This window comes from Cyprinodon tularosa, unplaced genomic scaffold, assembly GCF_016077235.1.
Source record: "Cyprinodon tularosa strain WSP-4 unplaced genomic scaffold, ASM1607723v1 ctg562, whole genome shotgun sequence".
In the NCBI taxonomy this organism is placed as follows: Eukaryota; Metazoa; Chordata; class Actinopteri; order Cyprinodontiformes; family Cyprinodontidae; genus Cyprinodon; species Cyprinodon tularosa.
The window spans coordinates 454,260-474,963 of record NW_024039299.1 but is presented as its reverse complement, the minus strand read 5'-3'; the positions used below and the strand labels follow the sequence as shown (position 1 = coordinate 474,963).

At 40.4% G+C, this 20,704-nt stretch overlaps 1 protein-coding gene across 1 annotated transcript in view; it reads left to right on the top strand.

Moving 5' to 3' along the window:
* Window positions 1-930: 930 nt before the first annotated feature.
* LOC119796945 (coagulation factor XIII A chain-like) overlaps window positions 931-20,704 on the top strand; it is a 33,359-nt gene continuing 13,585 nt past the window's right edge. The window contains exons 1-18 of the mRNA XM_038305730.1: window positions 931-1,132; window positions 2,661-2,727; window positions 2,821-2,923; window positions 3,013-3,189; window positions 4,080-4,331; window positions 4,532-4,650; window positions 4,729-4,836; window positions 6,598-6,772; window positions 8,077-8,215; window positions 8,368-8,471; window positions 8,554-8,642; window positions 9,682-9,835; window positions 9,925-10,034; window positions 14,242-14,410; window positions 14,492-14,646; window positions 15,861-15,997; window positions 16,073-16,178; window positions 19,868-19,929. Of these exons, the coding sequence (XP_038161658.1) occupies window positions 2,698-2,727; window positions 2,821-2,923; window positions 3,013-3,189; window positions 4,080-4,331; window positions 4,532-4,650; window positions 4,729-4,836; window positions 6,598-6,772; window positions 8,077-8,215; window positions 8,368-8,471; window positions 8,554-8,642; window positions 9,682-9,835; window positions 9,925-10,034; window positions 14,242-14,410; window positions 14,492-14,646; window positions 15,861-15,997; window positions 16,073-16,178; window positions 19,868-19,929 (2,189 nt within the window). The 5' untranslated portion in view covers window positions 931-1,132; window positions 2,661-2,697. The remainder of the gene's footprint in view (window positions 1,133-2,660; window positions 2,728-2,820; window positions 2,924-3,012; window positions 3,190-4,079; window positions 4,332-4,531; window positions 4,651-4,728; window positions 4,837-6,597; window positions 6,773-8,076; window positions 8,216-8,367; window positions 8,472-8,553; window positions 8,643-9,681; window positions 9,836-9,924; window positions 10,035-14,241; window positions 14,411-14,491; window positions 14,647-15,860; window positions 15,998-16,072; window positions 16,179-19,867; window positions 19,930-20,704) is intronic.

Below are 20,704 nucleotides of genomic sequence, written 5' to 3'. Positions count from 1 at the left end.
TTCCATTGGCGAAGTGTCTCTTTTAGAATAGAATAGAATAGAATAGAATTCAACTTTATTGTCATTACACTGTCACGAGTACAAAGCAACAAAATGTGGTTTGCATCTATCCAGAAGCGCTATACAGGGTATACTGTACATATTACTACATATGTACAAGCAAAAAGTAATAGTTAGGGACTGTAAAAAGTTGTGTATAAATATAAATATGAATATCGGAGCTACATGCACAGAATATACGGGAATGTTAGGAAAAGGATTATACATGTATTATAATTTATAATACAAGATAAATAAAGGCAGATAAGATTTACAGATTATATAAAGATTGTGTATGTATGTTTTATCTCCTGAATCGATCAACAAATGCACTTAAAAAAAAAAATGACTTCCAGTGCAAAGGTTTTATATTACACTGCAAAAAATAGAAATCTCAATAAGTAATTTTTTTCTTAAAATAAGTCCCTTTGTTCTTTGCCAATGGAACAAGATGATTTCTTTTTAAAATAAGAAAAAACAATGTTATTGTTTTTCATTTTATTTACCTGCTCAAATTAAGGGTAAATACACTTATTTTAAGATTTTTTTTACTTATATCTAGATCGTTTTAGCAGTGCAAGACCTGCATTGGAAAAAATCAAAATCTAGATAAGTAATTGCTTCTTAAAATAAGTGCATTTGTTCTTGAATTGAGAAAGTAAAAGAGAAATTTTGCCAATGGACAAATGTAATTTACATTTAAAATAAAAAAACGCATTTATATTGTCTTATTTGAAGTGCATTTTATATAAATATCTTATTTTAAGCATAAAAATAGTCATTCTATTGGCAAATAATTTCATTTACCAACTCTAATTAAGGGTAAATACACTTAATTTTAGAAATTTTTATTTATTTCTAGATCGTTTTAGCAGGGCACGACCTGCTTACTAAGCGTTACAGGTTTCTGTAGACTTCTGGGGACCAGCTGTCCGTCAGCCAGCATACTGTCCTCATAAGCTGAGGAAAGACTGCTGTGTGTTTTCTAAAAACAGGAAGTGTGGGTTTTGTATAAAAAGTGATGCTGGAGGCGTTTAGATCATCCTCTGATCGGATCAGAATCTGGACAAGCAAACACCTCTCCGTCTGAACGGTGAGTTTCAGCCTTTTTTACACGATAATCTGTTATCTGCTTTTATCTGCTGCATGTTTAATACAATCAAATCTGACAAAACTATGAAAGAGGGCAGCGTTCTTACAACGCCTGAGAGACAAAAACTAAGATAGAAAACTATGTACTACACACACTGGAAAAAATCATGATTTAGATTTGATTATTTCTTAAAATTAGTGCATTTGTTCTTGGATTAAAGAGATAAAAGAGACATTTTGCCAATGGAACAAGAAAATGTACACTTTAAATAAGAAAAAAACAATTGCATTGTCTTATTTAAAGTGCATTTATATGGAAGAGGATTAGGGCCAGTGGCAAAAATAAAAAAAAAGTTAACTAATTTTTAAATTTTATTTCAGTTTAGTATGGAAAAAAAGTCAGAATTCTGACTTTTTTCTCAGAATTCTGACTTTAATCTCAGAATTCTGACAGAATTCTGACGATAAAAAAAAATCAGAATTCTGAGATTAAAGTCAGAATTCTGAGAATAAAGTCAGAATTCTGAGAAAAAAGTCAGAATTCTGAGAAAAAAGTCAGATTCTGATTTTTTTTTCTCATACTAAGCAGAAAAAATAAAAAAATCAGTTAACTTTTTTTTTTCCAGTGGCCCTAATCCTCTTCCGTACATATACGCTTATTTTAAGCATAAAAAATATTTACTCTATTGTCTCTTTTACCCCCTCAATCCAAGAACAGATTAATTTATTTTAAGAGAAAATTACTTATCTAGATTTCTTTTTTGTTCCAGTGTACTTGAGGTTTCTTCCTGTTCAAAGGGAGTTTTTCCTCTCCACTGTCGCTACAAGCATGCTTAGTGTGAGGGATTGCTGAAGAGTCAATGAGTCGATGCAATCAGCTGGTTTTCCTTAGATAGAAAACTTTGAATCAATCTGACTCGATGATCTGGTAAACTGGAAATTGACCTGAGATGACATGATGTGAATTGGAGCTATAGAAATAAACTGAATAGAATTGAATATTTGGCTAATTAGTTCAGATTAACTGAGCAGAAACCAAAAGCAGTGAGAAAACTCAATGGTTAATAATTATTATCACCCAAACTATTCAGATCTCTCTGATAAAAACATTGTAGAAATCACTGTTAGCTTGGAGCTTGTGCTGCTAACTGCTTCTTCTCTGGTGTAAAAGAGCGGGAGTCTCTATGGCAACCAGACAGTTATTTTTCCTGAGCCCTGGTTCTTCTGTTTTCTAGCAGCTCATTCTTTCTCTTATTTATTGATGGAATTTTATCGAGGTTTGGTTATTAGCTAGTAGCTATGCTGGGACCTTAGATTTTTGCTTTCTGATGCTTGTTTGGAGATGATTTCCCCAATCATATGTCTTTCTTTTTAATTTCTATTTTGTGTTCTTTCTCCTGCAGTCTGTACCCAACGTTCTACACATTTGTTGTTTATCAGTGCATTTGGCTATTATTTAAAAGTACATCTTCAGTGTTACGTTTTCATTGTATGTTTTATAATTTAAAGATCTTTGTTCTCTTTTTCAGCTCTTGAATCTTTTTTCTTCCACGAACACTTTAAAAGATGGCCCGATCTTTTCGCAAAGGGAATCTGGTAAACATCACCACAAAAACATTGTAGATATCCTTAAAACCATTAAATAAATAAAAAAATATCTTCTGCTTTTCCTAATGCGTTTTTTTTCAGGTGCCCTGCAAAAACCTTGACATTGACATCAATGACTATCGTGACTTTGAGCCATTTGAAGGTGAAACCGATGTCATACCGAGGTCGATGCCACCTGGAGTTGGTAGGAATCAAATTGTTTTCGGGTGATTTGGGGCAACTAGAACGGGCCATGAAAACACATCGTCTTCTTCTGTGTCGTGCCATTTCCAGAGCCCCTGATGGTTGTGGCTGTAGACATGCAGAAACAAAGCAACGAGACCAACCACTACACCATGGAGTACATGACCGACCTCCTGGTGGTCCGTCGTGCTCAACAGTTTGCCATCGGCGTCACCTTCAACCGTCCACTGGTGCCATCTGACGATTTCCAGCTGGAGTTTCTGATTGGTAAGATTCCTTGATAATCTCTCCTCTGGCTGGTGTCCCTCAGAGGAATATTGATCTTTGGTGAAGTCTCTATGAACTCGTCACATCTGCCCACTGGGGCTTTTGTCCAGTCTTCCAGGCTAAGCATCTGAAGAGGCTATATCCTACACTCTTCATAATCTGTTAGTTTAATCTCTAACATTCTGCTATCTCTATAGTTCTGCTGCTATAGGCTTAGACTGCTGGAGGACATAGGGACCCATTTTTCATCATTCTGCTTCATTCTATCTCTATAGTTCTGCTGCTATAGGCTTAGACTGCTGGAGGACATAGGGACCCCTTTTTCATCATTCTGCTTCATTCTATCTGACTGGAATATCTGGTTGAATTGTAAAGCATCTTGAGATGACATGGTTGATAATTGGCACTATAGAATTAAACTAAATTGTATTGAAGCCTCTTAATGTTTGTTAACAGCGGATCCTCAGGTCTAACCTTAGATTCTCCAATTGAGGTCTGGACTTTGACTAGGCCATTCTTGCATTTTTAAATGTCTCCTATTAAAACTCATGGGTGTTGCTTTAACAGCATGCTTTGGGTCCTTGCCCTGCTGGAAGCTGGTTTTCACAGACCGAGTGCTTTGTTCAAGAACATTCCCATATTTATCACCATCAATCATTGCATGATACTCTCAGTTTTTCACAGTGGGAATACTATATAAACCAGGCAAAGGAAGCTGTTGCTGAACAAGATTATTGTCTTGTTCTTTCTGTTCTTTGCAAGAGTACATGATATATGGATTACTGCCAAAACCCTAGACAAAGACTACGTGCATTTATTAAACTATCATGTGTGAAAGGGTGTGAATGTTACCTCTCTACTTTAAAATGTCTCTATCTTGTCCCCTATAGGTTCTGACCCTAGCTCCAACAGTAATACAAGGGTGGTGGTCACTTTCGGGAACCGTGGTGGTGGTGGTTCCTGGTCTGGAAAGATCCTTGGAGCGAGTGGTGCGGTCGTGTCCCTCGGGATCACACCGAATCCCTCGGCCGTTGTGGGGTTGTATCGTATGTATGTGGCCATTGCCAATGCAAACGGTATGCGCCGAACCGAGAAGGACCCCAAAACCAACTTCTACTTGCTGTTCAACCCCTGGTCTCCAGGTACAACACTCTGAGTTTACTGCCACCCAGTGGCTGTGAGAGGTGGTGCAGTTTTCTTTTCTTTTTTTTAGCAAGTTGACTCCAAACCTTGAAGGCAAGTGAAAGACAACGATATTTTCTAAGTACACTGGGCTGCTTGGATTTGACAAGTGTGAAACGGTCTCTATGGTGTGCAGCTGAATGTGTTTTGATGTTTGCAGATGATGATGTGTTCTACCCGGATGAAGCTGGACGTATGGAGTACGTCATGAATGAAACTGGTCTGATATCTCAGGGTGCAGTGGGTTCTATCTCTGACCGTGGCTGGGTCTACGGACAGGTAATCATTGGGCTGCATAGGCAGACACAAACCATCAACCAATTGGAATTTGGTCTCAACGTGTTTACTCCCTTGTAGTTCCATGAGGGCATTCTGGATGCCTGTATCTACCTCATGGATGCCTGCCGGATGCCCGTCCAACAGCGTGGCGATGTTATCAAAATGGTCCGGACTGCATCTGCTTTGGTGAGGATACCTTAGCACTCATCCAAAGCCTGTCAATCACGTTCATGCAGATTCATGATTTTATTAATCTATACAATATGCTGGTGAAGATTCTCAGTCATCCAGCTCCTCTTAGGCGGCGGGGGGTTTTGTCTTTAGGATGCTTTTTAGATGACAGAGACTAGTGCATCCTTAAGACAAAAAACCCCAGACCTAAGATGAGTGGAGTGGTTTATGCCGTTCAATGCAGTGAGGAATGCTCTGATCTTTATATTGGAGAAACCAAACAACCTCTCCACAGACGCATGGCCCAACACAGAAGAGCGCCTTCCTCTGGACAAGACTCTGCATCCACCTGCACCTCAAGGACGAAGCACATTAGTTTTGTAGAAGCAGTTTTATTGTCTTATATCAGAATCAGAAATCAGAATCAGAATATATCCTACAACATGGCCCTACACTTTCTTAGCAACCAAACTTAAAGGTCAGTTTTGAATCTTAGTAACACCATGGTCTCCAAGACTGCATGAGGGGGTTTGGCAAAAACAGAGAACATCTGTGTAAACACCTCTTGAGGGTCGCAGTGACTTTGACGCAAATCAGCACACGTGAATTCCAGTAAGATGTCGACACAATATTCCCGTGCACGTGTATCCACACAGTGCGATGTGGAGCCTATAAATGCCCACAATGGATTGAAGGTTGGGGGAAATAACAGATGTGAGGACATAGCGCTGAATGTATGAAGTGTTTAAGACAGCTGTATGAATTCGGTTTTGTAAATAAATGTTCCCCCCTCTGGATGATAGATGGTGTGAATCGTGGCCTTCTTTCTGTCATAAGGGAATTCTACCAATGAGCTTTCATAGTTTGAGGCTAGAATGTTCAAATTTTGGACAAAGAAGACTTGGTTTGAGAGGGGCGTGAAGGAAGCCATCTATGTTAAGAAAGAAAAGCCAACCTTAAACAGAGGGGGGCGTCAGGTTTCAGCTTTCAAAAACCTACAATCAAAAACCTGATATCATTTCAATCCTCATCGCCTTGCAGGGGAACCAAACATGGAACCCGGTCAGCCAGGCCAACAACTCCCCATTACTAACGGGTGGACCTGTTTTTTCAGCTTTTGTTTGGACCATCCTATAAGCCTGGAACTCAATGCTATTTCTGATATTTTGAATTAAAAAACCTTCCTGGTTGGGAAGAAAAATGTGTTCAAACTTGAAAAACAAAGTCCAGTGGATTGTTTTTTTTTTTTTTTTTTACTTTTTAACTGTTTTTGAATAATCAATGTAAGGCCTAACATTAATATTAAGTTTAGATTTTTCTTTTGATCACTCACTCAGCATTTTGTAAATCGATTAAAATCAAACAATCGTGTATTTTTCTGGAAGCATTCTTCGTTTGCAGTGTATTTTTCGCACGCTACTGCATAATTGGGTTTAGGTCATTTAACCCAGTTTACTGCTTCACTTTCTCCCATTTTGGTCCTTTCTCTACCGGCTGTTTACAGTGGTAAAATAATTAAATTTACTCTGGTAGTTTTTTGTTTTACTTTGCTGTACACTTTAATGAAGAGGAGCTTTTTCAGATCTCTTCGGTTAGATTGCAAAACACAACACTTTTTTTAATGCCGAGTCGTGTACGGAGAAAAACCCTAGCCTCCTGATTAAGACTGGAAAATATATTTGTAATAATTTGTTTAAGATAGAGCATATAATGCACCAATGTTTATATATTTACCTGCCAGGATGTAAGTTATATGACCGCTGTGTATTTATCTAGATCAACTCTCATGACGACAATGGGGTGTTGGTTGGGAACTGGGGTGAAGACTTCTCCATGGGAACGCCGCCAACTGCCTGGACAGGGAGCATCCAAATTCTACAGCAGTACCACAACACCGGAGCTCCTGTCTCATATGCTCAGTGCTGGGTGTATGCTGGAGTCCTCAACACCTGTAAGGCTATCAGCTAAAATAACACGCTATAAAAACATCCTTCTCTGAGTTGAAAACCGCTTTGTTACCCTATAACTATCTCTATAGTTCTGCTGCTATAGGCCTAGACTGCTGGAGGACATAAGGACCCCTTTTTCATCATTCTGCTTCATTCTATCTCTATTCTCCCACTCTGCAGAATCTGTTAGTTCAATCTCTAACGTTCTGCTCTCTCTGCTTTTTCTCATAGTAGCTTCATCTGGTCTGTTCCTGTTTGGCTGTGACTCCATCCTGGAGAGAAATATCAGCTGTGCTGCTGCCATCAACACCTTTGTTTATAGATGTTGGAGCTCGGCCTGTTTTCCAATGTAGTCCTGTTTCTCTGACTGTGACTAACTGGATGTGCTCTCTTCATCCTCTGACATGGGAGCTGGCTCGGAGCTCGTCTGCCTGGCTGTGTGTTTCCTGGACGGGGCCGCCTGTGGAGCCGGTTGACAGTTGCCTTTTGTATCTATGCTTCTTTTTCTATGTCTGCTTCTGTCTCTTTGAACCCCAGTGGGCCTCAGCAGATGGCCGCTCACACTGAGCCTGGTTCTGCTGGAGGTTTCTTCCTGTTCAAAGGGAGTTTTTCCTCTCCACTGTCGCTACAAGCATGCTTAGTGTGAGGGATTGCTGAAGAGTCAATGAGTCGATGCAATCAGCTGGTTTTCCTTTGATAGAAAACTTTGAGTCAATCTGACTGGATGATCTGGTGAACTGGAAAGTACCTTGAGATGACATGATGTGAATTGGAGCTATAGAAATAAACTGAATAGAATTAAATTAATTGTTAAGTAAACAATATATAATTAAAAGCTACCAATAATTTAATATATTAAGGATAATCATTTTATGCATCTGAAGTCAAATTAAAATGTCCCTTTTTTTAATATTTCTCTATTGAATTTACAAAATTCGGGGCATTTCCAGCTTTCCATACAATCTGTAGTGAAACTGTTGCAGCTTCTGAAGTTTTGCTTCTATGACGTTTAAAACTGAAGCTTAACAGTTGATATATTGGTTAAAGGCAAACCGCTGACTTTTAAAGGAAAGAAATATGTAAAGTTACAGGAAAGTAAGAACTGGATGTTTTTCAAAAGCCAAAATAATTTAGAAAATGTTTTTAAATATTAACTGAGAGTGGAAGTGTTAAAAAATGGTCTGAATACAGCTGGAATAATAGAATAGAAATAGAGTCTAGATGTATATTTATATAAAGTTTGTAGCTTAGCAGCTAATATATCTAGAAGGATCTCTGTTTGTGAAACGTTTTTTCCTGCCCTCAGTCCTACGGTGCCTTGGGATCCCATCAAGGGTCGTCTCCAACTTCAACTCAGCCCACGATAACAACGGCAACCTCAAGACTGAGCTCGTCTTCAAGATGGATGACACACCTGACCGAGAACGGACCATCGAATCCATCTGGTTGGTCCAAAGTCCCCGTTATTGGATGTCAAAACAGAAATAGCAGTAAAGTCTCACTGTTTGACTTTAACCAAGCTGTTGGTTTGGGGAATAAACCAAACTAGAATGTCTACTTCTATCACAGTGCATTTTATTGGATGTTTTCTGTTCAGGAACTTTCACGTCTGGAATGAGGTCTTTATAAAGCGCTCTGACCTCCCACCAAAGTACTCTGGATGGCAGGTGGTGGACGCCACGCCCCAGGAGACCAGCGATGGTATGGCAGATGAACGGGGGCGCATTAAACCCACAGGTGGATTAAGGAGTGATTGACTCATCTATGTCCTCCTGCATTCCAGGTTACTACCGCTGCGGTCCGGCCCCTGTCATCGCCATCCGGGATGGGGAGCTGTGTTTCCCGTTTGACTTGGGCTTCGTCTTTGCTGAGGTTAGACTGCAGTAGAATCAATACTTCTGTCATCTTGTCTAAAAGCAAGTCAGTTGTAAGAAAACCCAGAAGGCTTCAATTAATAGAACCGTAAGCAGTTATGGAAGGGCTATAAGCAATCCCAGGTATATCCACCACTGGCCGCTCTTCTACTGAATCCCCGTGTCACCCCCCCCTCACCAATCTATCCCGCATCACTATTGACTTTTTCACGCGGTCAGATTAGAACAATGTGTCTATTTTTCAGAGTCTCGGGTAAAAAAATTAGGCCTTAATCTACAAATTCTATTCAGTTCAGTTTATTTCTATAGCTCCAATTCACATCATGTCATCTCAGGTCACTTTATAGATGCAGATCAACCAGATCATCCAGTCAGATTGGTTCAAAGTTTTCTATCTAACCAGCTGCGTCAGCAATCCCTCACACCAAGCATGCTTGCAGTGACAGTAGGGAGGAAAAACTCCAAAAATATCAACTGTTAAACGTCAAATTTAAACGTCTCTCAAGCAAAACTTCAGAAGCTGATTCAATTTGACTGCATATGTATGGAGAGCCGGAAATGCCCGAATTTTGTAAATTGAATGGAGAAATATTTTACAAAGGAACATTTTAATTTGACTTCAGATGCATGAAACAATTATCATTAATAGATTATTGGTAGCTTTTTATTATATAATTTTAATTTAGGACCAATTAATTAAATGTAATTCAGTTTATTTCTATAGCTCCAATTAACATTATCTCGCTTTATAGTTCACCAGATCATCCATCGACTGTGTAAAATGCCTTGAAATTTTTTTTTTTTTATGGCGCTACATGAATAAAACTTTATGTAAATTAATAATCTAAAATATATAATAATAGATTTGTATTAGGAGGAGAGCTGTGCATCTTTGCCTGTGACTAGCAGTCAGCTCAGGTTGTAACTTCTACCTAAAACATTTCAGCTGTGTAAAGCCGTGTGGTCTCGCTGCTCCTCGGCCTGGAACTCTACCTATGAACTAAAAGTGACCCAATGGCTGACTGCATTTCTTCTAGGTTAACAGTGACGTCCATTTTATGAGAAGTGATCGCTACGGCAACCTGACTCCATACAAGGTGGACACAGAATATGTTGGAAAGGTCCTGTTAACTAAAGCTGTGGGCATGATGGCATCCGAGGACATCACAAGAACCTACAAGCACCCAGAAGGTCCTATTCACACATGGTTTGATAGATTACATCAACACAATTCGCAAAGTAACCACGACAACGTTAACGGATATAATCGGAATCTGCAGGAAGTGCAGCGGATGAGCAAACGATGTCCAGAGCCGAGGAGTACGGATGTTCACGAGATTATGCTGATGTCCCTGCTTCTAAGATAGACATCAAGATCTCAGCAAAGGCAGTAAGGAGTTCATCCATCCATCATCCATCCATCATCATCCATCCATCCATCCATCCATCCATCATCCATCATCCATCCATCATCATCCATCCATCCATCCATCATCCATCATCCATCCATCATCCATCCATCATCCATCATCCATCATCCATCATCCATCCATCCATCATCATCCATCATCCATCATCCATCATCCATCATCCATCCATCATCATCCATCATCCATCATCCATCCATCATCCATCCATCCATCCATCATCCATCCATCATCCATCCATCATCCATCATCCATCCATCATCCATCATCCATCCATCATCATCATCCATCATCCATCCATCATCCATCATCCATCATCCATCCATCATCATCCATCCATCCATCCATCATCCATCCATCCATCATCCATCATCCATCATCCATCCATCATCATCCATCCATCATCCATCATCCATCCATCATCCATCCATCATCCATCCATCATCCATCCATCATCATCCATCCATCCATCCATCCATCCATCCATCATCCATCATCCATCCATCCATCCATCCATCATCCATCCATCCATCCATCATCCATCATCCATCCATCATCCATCCATCATCCATCATCCATCCATCCATCATCCATCCATCATCCATCCATCCATCATCCATCCATCATCCATCATCATCCATCCATCATCCATCCATCATCCATCATCCATCCATCCATCATCCATCCATCATCCATCATCCATCCATCATCCATCATCCATCATCCATCCATCATCCATCATCCATCATCCATCCATCCATCATCCATCCATCATCCATCATCCATCATCCATCATCCATCATCCATCCATCATCCATCATCCATCATCCATCATCCATCCATCATCCATCCATCATCCATCCATCATCCATCCATCATCCATCCATCATCCATCCATCATCCATCCATCCATCCATCATCCATCCATCCATCATCCATCCATCCATCCATCCATCATCCATCATCCATCCATCCATCCATCATCCATCATCCATCCATCATCCATCATCCATCCATCCATCATCCATCCATCATCCATCATCCATCCATCATCCATCATCCATCCATCATCCATCATCCATCCATCATCCATCATCATCCATCATCCATCCATCCATCCATCATCCATCCATCCATCATCCATCCATCATCCATCCATCCATCCATCCATCATCCATCCATCCATCATCATCCATCCATCCATCATCCATCATCCATCCATCATCCATCCATCATCCATCATCCATCCATCATCCATCATCCATCCATCATCCATCATCCATCCATCCATCATCCATCATCCATCCATCCATCCATCCATCATCCATCCATCATCCATCATCCATCCATCCATCATTCATCATCATCCATCATCCATCCATCATCCAACCATCCATCATCCATCCATCATCCATCATCCATCCATCATCCATCCATCCATCATCATCATCCATCCATCATCCATCCATCCATCCATCCATCATCCATCCATCATCCATCATCCATCATCATCCATCCATCCATCCATCATCCATCATCCATCATCATCATCCATCCATCCATCATCCATCCATCATCCATCCATCCATCCATCATCCATCCATCATCCATCCATCATCCATCCATCCATCATCCATCATCCATCCATCATCATCATCCATCCATCATCCATCCATCCATCATCCATCATCCATCCATCATCCATCCATCATCCATCCATCCATCATCATCCATCCATCCATCATCCATCCATCCATCATCCATCATCCATCCATCATCCATCCATCCATCATCCATCCATCATCCATCCATCCATCCATCCATCATCCATCCATCATCCATCCATCATCCATCCATCCATCATCCATCATCCATCCATCATCCATCCATCCATCATCCATCCATCCATCATCCATCATCCATCCATCATCCATCCATCATCCATCCATCCATCATCCATCCATCCATCATCCATCATCCATCATCCATCATCCATCCATCATCCATCCATCCATCCATCCATCATCCATCCATCCATCCATCATCCATCCATCATCCATCCATCCATCATCCATCCATCATCCATCCATCATCATCCATCATCCATCATCCATCCATCCATCATCCATCATCCATCCATCCATCCATCATCCATCCATCATCCATCCATCATTCATCCATCCATCCATCCATCCATCATCCATCCATCCATCCATCATCCATCCATCCATCCATCCATCCATCATCCATCCATCCATCATCCATCTATCATCCATCATCCATCATCCATCCATCCATCCATCCATCATCCATCATCCATCCATCCATCCATCATCCATCATCCATCCATCCATCATCTATCATCCATCCATCCATCCATCATCCATCATCCATCCATCCATCATCCATCATCCATCATCTATCATCCATCATCCATCATCCATCCATCCATCATCCATCCATCCATCCATCCATCATCCATCCATCCATCATCCATCATCCATCATCCATCCATCCATCCATCCATCATCCATCCATCGTCCATCCATCCATCCATCGTCCATCCATCCATCCATCCATCCATCATCCATCATCCATCCATCATCCATCCATCCATCCATCCATCCATCATCCATCCATCCATCATCCATCCATCCATCCATCCATCATCCATCCATCCATCATCCATCCATCCATCATCCATCCATCCATCCATCCATCCATCATCCATCATCCATCATCCATCCATCCATCCATCCATCCATCCATCATCCATCCATCCATCCATCCATCCATCCATCATCCATCCATCCATCCATCCATCATCCATCATCCATCCATCCATCCATCCATCATCCATCATCCATCCATCATCCATCCATCCATCCATCCATCATCCATCCATCCATCATCCATCCATCCATCCATCCATCCATCCATCATCCATCCATCCATCCATCCATCATCCATCCATCATCCATCCATCCATCCATCCATCATCCATCCATCCATCCATCCATCCATCATCCATCCATCCATCATCCATCCATCCATCATCCATCCATCCATCATCCATCCATCCATCCATCCATCCATCATCCATCCATCCATCATCCATCCATCCATCCATCCATCCATCCATCCATCATCCATCCATCCATCATCCATCCATCCATCATCCATCCATCCATCATCCATCCATCCATCCATCCATCATCCATCCATCCATCATCCATCCATCCATCCATCCATCCATCCATCATCCATCCATCCATCATCCATCCGTCCATCATCCATCCATCCATCCATCCATCCATCATCCATCATCCATCATCCATCCATCCATCCATCCATCCATCCATCATCCATCCATCCATCCATCCATCCATCATCCATCCATCCATCCATCCATCATCCATCATCCATCCATCCATCCATCCATCATCCATCATCCATCCATCCATCCATCCATCCATCATCCATCCATCCATCATCCATCCATCCATCCATCCATCATCCATCATCCATCCATCCATCCATCCATCATCCATCCATCATCCATCCATCCATCCATCCATCATCCATCCATCCATCATCCATCCATCCATCCATCCATCCATCCATCATCCATCCATCCATCATCCATCCATCCATCATCCATCCATCCATCCATCCATCCATCATCCATCATCCATCATCCATCCATCCATCCATCCATCCATCCATCATCCATCCATCCATCCATCCATCATCCATCATCCATCCATCCATCATCCATCATCCATCCATCCATCCATCCATCATCCATCCATCCATCCATCATCCATCCATCCATCCATCCATCATCCATCCATCCATCCATCCATCCATCCATCCATCATCCATCATCCATCCATCCATCCATCCATCATCCATCATCCATCCATCATCCATCCATCCATCCATCCATCATCCATCATCCATCCATCCATCCATCCATCCATCATCCATCATCCATCCATCCATCCATCCATCCATCCATCATCCATCCATCCATCCATCCATCCATCATCCATCCATCCATCCATCCATCCATCATCCATCCATCCATCCATCCATCATCCATCATCCATCCATCCATCCATCCATCCATCCATCCATCATCCATCCATCTCTTCCTTCTCTATCCAGGGTTTTGTGGGTGATCCTGTGAAGGTTGCAGTAACTATCCTCAATCAAGGTGAACAGAGGAAATCTGTGATGGTGACGCTGGACATCAGCACGGTCTACTACACTGGAGTTCCCTCATCCGATCCCATCAGAGTTGGGAGCTTCGATCTTGACGTGGAAGGCTTGCAGCGTGAGCATTGAATCTCTTTGGTCTTCTATGGTTTAAAGCGTTCCTCCCATGACTGTTTGGATCTGTGTGGTTCTGTTGCAGAGGAAACTCGCACATTTGAGATTCCAGCTAAGGATTACATTCCTCAGCTGAAACCCAACAGCGGCCTGGAGATCACTGCGACAGGACGAACCGATGATGAAACGGTGACGGAGGTCCAGAAGCTCGCCCTGAAGCCTCCTCCGATGAACGTAGTGGTAAATCCCAGATGTGATATTAATGAAATAGTTGGTTATCTGAACATCACCATTCATACAGAGTTATTGATTGACTTAAATGTTGCAAAACTTTCAGAGGAAAATGAGAAGCTAAAGAGAACAGAGCACTAAACTAACCGTCACAACATCCGACAAGAATAAAATGATTGGGGCTAAATCTGCAGCATAATTATGGACTGATAAAAGGAATATTTCAATGTTTTTATAATGTAGTAACGAGGAGTAAGGGTCTACTTGTTATCTACTTGTTGATAAAAGTAGGTAAGTTTAAGAGGACCAAACGATCAAACACAGAAAGGGATTTGCAAACGTCAGCCTCTGCACAGGGGAGAAGAACTGCTGCCTCACAACCAGCACCTTTTCTCTCAGTTCCCCTCACAGCAAAGCCTTTTATTAACAGTTTACAACATAATAGGGCGGGTCTTAAACAGAATACCCTGTAATGATTATCTGGCAGGATGCAGGTCATAAGACAGTGTGAAATAACCATCTGGCTGGATGGAAGTCACACACCAGTGTGACTCTGCCTCATGACCTACTGGATGCAGGTCGTAAAAGTTTATGATCCTCCTGATTGAATCACAGGACAGAAATGTAGCATCTTATTTCTTCAATGTTTCATATGCCCACACATTCATTTTATAATTGTCATTCAATAACTCTAACATAAACCAATCAGATGAACGAAGCATATGACGTACTAACAGCCAGGGTCATCTTGCTGAAACCAGTCGGGAGAAGAGCAAAAACATCTTTTCCTCTGAGAAAAGCCTCCAGAGCAGTGTTTTGCTCTTCTTTCAGTGAACAAATTCTCTGTAACTCCGATAAAACTTGCTCGATAGCCACGCTAACGCTAGTTTCATCGGCTGAAGCCGCCATGTTCTTTAGACTGAACTGTCGCGCTTCTCGTTGCGTCGCACCTCAACCCGCCTCAAAGCCAACGCTGATTGGACGTTCGTTTGGTGAACAGCTCCAAATTTTCTTTAACGGAGAGTCTCCAGACTGATTAGCGAGTGAAACCTTGAAAGCTCGCGAGATCAGGATGGTCTCATGAGGCTAAACCCTCTTCCGTAGGTTATCGCCTGGCCACCCTATTAAAAATGTTCTGGCTACGCCTCTGGGAAGGGTCAGGAGAAAATCTGTCACCCTGTCCAGGGAATTTAGAATTACAGATTTTATTTTGTCTTTTTCAGGTGACAGGGACAGCTAAGGTGAATCATGAGATGTTTGCAGACGTTTCCTTCCAGAACATCCTGAGCTTCCCCCTCACTAATGCCAAGCTGTCCCTGGAAGGAGCTGGACTGATGGAGCAAAGGGTGTTCCAATACAAGTAAAGCCAGTTCAGATGGACTCGTGCACTTTCAGCTTGTAGAGCTGAACATTCACAGAAAATGTCGTGTTTCAGGACCATCGCTTCTATGGTTACTATATCCAAGAAGGTGGCTTTCACACCCATGAAGTCAGGTCGCCGGACGCTGCTGGTGCTGCTGGACAGCGAAAATTATCCTGATGTAAGTTTCACACTAAAACGTCATGTATTGTTTATGAACACGTTTTGTATTTGAAAAATATGAAATTCAGAACTGAAACTTGAAAAACATTTATGCTTTTTAGAGATTCTCAGATTTTATTAAATTTTTCCAGATCTTTTTTTTTTTTTTACTTTGTTATTTATTAAATATTTTTACATATTTAACATTTTAGATTTTTTCAAAATCACATTGAGTTTTACAAAATGGATTATTTTTTATTTTTATTTTTTTTATTTTTTTGGGGGGATCTGGAAAACCTGATTTAAAGGAATGAAATAAACAACAAATGAAATTAAATATGAACAAAATAACATGATCTGAAAAGATGAAATCTGTGATTACATCGTAGCTACTCTCAAAAAAATGTTTTTATTTTGGAATTTTTTCTGGATTTCATTATTTTTTTTTCTCATATCCATTTAAAAAAAACATTATTATAACTTTGTAACTCCTAATTATGATTTCAAACTTGAAATTATTATTTGAATCTCATAATTATGACTTACTATTTCGCTTTTTTTACTTTCATTTGTCCGGAAAGGGCTTCCATAGAAAAAAGGAAAGCTAAAAAAAAAAAAAAAAGAAACACTAACTGATGTAAAATATGTAAATGATCTCTACTTGCAGAACAAATTGTGGTTTTATTTGGTTGCTCTGTACTTTTCATGGATTTTTTTACCTATAAAACTGATTTTTTTTTTCTTTTTTAGGTGACCGCAATGGTTGAATTCGAGGTCATGCCGTAACTTTCATCCATTCATCCAATCTGCTACCTGATCGTGGACGACAAGCTTTGCAATTTAAATCAGCAATGATGATTTTTTTCTCCTTTAAAACTCTCTAGAATTATCCGTAAAATCAATCAAAATGAAGAATTAAAATGTAATTTCACTTCGAATTGCTTAGATTTAAAAATTCACACCATGAGGCTAAAATGTTAACCTGAAACAGTTAGAAAAGATAAATATCCCTCAATTTGAAATGTTTGCATTAAATCTTAAATTAGTTATAATAAGAGATAAATCAGAAAATAATTAAGAGGTTTGATAGATTTCTAAATTAATCCAATAATATATCAGTCATTAAAAATTTACAGGAACAGAATTTGCTTATTAAATGAACTTTAACTGGTTGTTTTATTATGAAACAATCAACATCCTCGTCTTTACTTTCACATTTAAATAAAGCTGAATTTAACCATTAGTGACCAAATGTCTCAGTGAACAGAACAGAAATACAACAAGCAGGTTTAGACAAGTGGATCAATTCTGATTTATTAAAACAAGTCAATGTTTAAACAGTAGAACAGAATAAAAAATCCCTTTATTATCCCATAATGTTAGAATTGTGGCGTTTCAGCAGCATTATAGCCAAGTAGTCACACAATGCGGACCTTAAAAGTGTATAAAAAAAATAAGCGGCAGAGTTAAAAATGAACAAATATATAAATTCTGTGCAGTCAGCCAAAGAATAAATAAGAAATAAACGGCTATGGACATGAAAATAGCAGCAACATCAGAGATGTGCAGAATGACAGCAGGAGGTTATTTAACTGACTAAAGTAGAAACCGTGCAAAATCAGCATGAATGCAAAAAAGTTGCTGCTAATTAAAAAGTAAAAAGTCATTCGGCACGTAAAAGTAAAAAAAAAAAAGTTTTTATAGCATTTCAAAGATACAAAAAAAAAAAAACAGGATGAAACTGGATTTCATCCAGTTTTTCCTTGGATTATTTCTTCTACTCGTTTATTAAAATTATCATTACATAATTTTAGTCTCACTATTATTCCCAATGATTTATGAAAAGTCTTAATTTTAAGCTGATTAATTTGGACTTTTTGACACAAATTGTTCCCTTTTGGTTTGGAAACTGAGGCTGTTGATGATTAAATTCCATTAATTCACTTATTTTAAATCAAAATTTTTTTTCAAATGTGATTCTAACTTCTTTACATTTTCTTTTATCCTTTTTATAACAAGAATGAAGCTGTGTACTAACAAATAAAGCATTTTCAAAGACACCAAATGTCTCCATTATGTTTTTTAGATTTCTATTTTGCACATAAGAAGATAATATAAAATTTTTAGACCCAAATCTACACAATGACCTGGTTGTTAAAGGAAAAGTTTGGTCATATTTAGTATTTAACTCCTGAAAGTTCTTTAAATGTGAAAAGATTCCATCCTGTTCAATAAATGATCAGTGTTTTTAATTCAGAGTAGTTTTCATGTGAATGTGCTTTACTGGAGGCATCCATGTTTGTCAAAGAACACTACTGCCACCTACTGGTTAGTGACGTCACGGTGCGGTATCAGCTGTTGATGAAGTCCCAGTGCTGTATCTGGTGTTTGTCACAACGCGCTATTATCGAAGTCATCTTGAAAACATTCTTCTTCCAAATGTTGGCTACATATTACGGGTTTTTTCTCTGGCCAGAAGTTGGATTGTCAATTAATAGTCAGGTTATCCTGAGCTATCTCTATAGTTCTGCTGCTATAGGCTTAGACTGCTGGAGGACATAGGGACCCCTTTTTCATCATTCTGCTTCATTCTATCTCTATTCTCCCACTCTGCAGAATCTGTTTGTTCAATCTCTAAAGTTTTGCTCTCTTTGCTTTTTCTCGTCCGTTTCCTAGATGGGGCCGCCTGTGGAGCTGGTTGCCTTTTGTATCTATGCTTCTTTTTCTATGTCTGCTTCTGTCTCCTTGAACCCCAGTGGGCCTCAGCAGATGGCCGCTCACACTGAGCCTGGTTCTGCTGGAGGTTTCTTCCTGTTCAAAGGGAGTTTTTCCTCTCCACTGTCGCTACAAGCATGCTTAGTGTGAGGGATTGCTGAAGAGTCAATGAGTCGATGCAATCAGCTGGTTTTCCTTAGATAGAAACTTTGAATCAATCTGACTGGATGATCTGGTTGAATTGTCTCTGTAAATTGCTTTAAAAGGACAGGTGCTGTGAATTGCTGCTACAGAAATGAACTGAACTGAATTGAAATGTTTCTGATTACTTGTTGGAACTGATCTAGTCTCCCCTCAGAAGTCAAAGGACACTATCTGGTCCCACTTCCGTTCAGTCCAGCCTCACCAACCTTGTTTAACACTCTAAAGGTGGTCCAATGGAGGTATCATTACTGGCCCAGCTGTTTTATTTGTTTAACTACCTGCTTTTATTGTATTTATTATTCCGCATTGATCTTACTTCTATTTTATAGTTTATTTCCTGTAGAGCACTTTAAATTGTCTTTGTACTGAAATGTGCTGTAGAAATAAACTGGCCTTGCCTTCTAATGGGTCAAACACTGACCTTTAAGCAGTTTCTGCTCATGCGGTTCAGGTGAAAAGGTGCAGTTCATAGAGCCTGCCACCAGAGGGAGGCAGCAGCCTTTACTTTCCTAGTTACTGTCCCTCCTGCGACCTTCACACTCATTTCTTTCTCCTAATAATCAACTTCTTCAGACACTCATTTCTATTTCCTTTCATCTTTGACGTTGTGTTAACATAGACCTACATATTCCAGAGTAGTAATCTCTGCTCCATCCGGATGGTTCTCTGCATTATGTGCCTCTTTCAGACTGACTGTTGCTACTGAAACAGAACAAATGGCTTTAATTGGCTCATAAAAAAAACACTTGGAAGAATTGGTAGACTTTTGTCTGTGTTTCTGTTTTTCAGCCAGCCCTGAACCCAGCCCCCTCCCAAACACACACCCACCCCTCCACCCCCTGCAGCCACAGGTAAGTCGACGTCATGGCAACGGTATCTGATGCATCAGCATCACAAAAACTGGTCGTTCCAGGTCCTGACACTCAGACACACCCAGGGTCCTCCTTAGGGAGCAACGAGGAGCCGGGCTGTGAGTCTCCTACCTGGAGTGGAGTTCCTTTAAAGTCAGGATACCTTCCTCCCTGTTAGGTTACCTGCTTAGAGAGGATTCCTAGACTGAAAACATGCCTCTGCAGTCTGCTGTTGGTAACCTCTGATCATCATCATCTGATCATCTGATCATCATCAAGACCCAGTGATCTCTTTATATGTCAGACCATGGGCAGTTCTAGACAGGACCAAATTCTCCCCAGTGGTGCCCGACTTTACACGAGTGAATACAGTGAATGTGATTGGTTGAATATCAAGGGGGCGGGATTGTTGTGGCGGAAGGTTCGCAAGCAAGTTTGGTTGTGGCCCGGTTTGTCGGAAGCATCTTGCTAACCAGTTAGCAACTTAGTGCTAGTAAGTTCCCAATGGGAAATTCCATTGGGACCAAGTAGCACTAAGTTGCTAGCCAGTTAGCAACTTAGTGCTAGTAGGTTCCCAATGAGAAATTCCATTGGGACCAAGTAGCACTAAGTTCCTAACCAGTTAGCAACTTAGTGCTAGTAGGTTCCCAATGAGAAATTCCATTGGGACCAAGTAGCACTAAGTTGCTAACTAGTTAGCAACTTAGTGCTAGTAGGTTCCCAATGAGAAATTCCATTGGGACCAAGTAGCACTAAGTTGCTAGCCAGTTAGCAA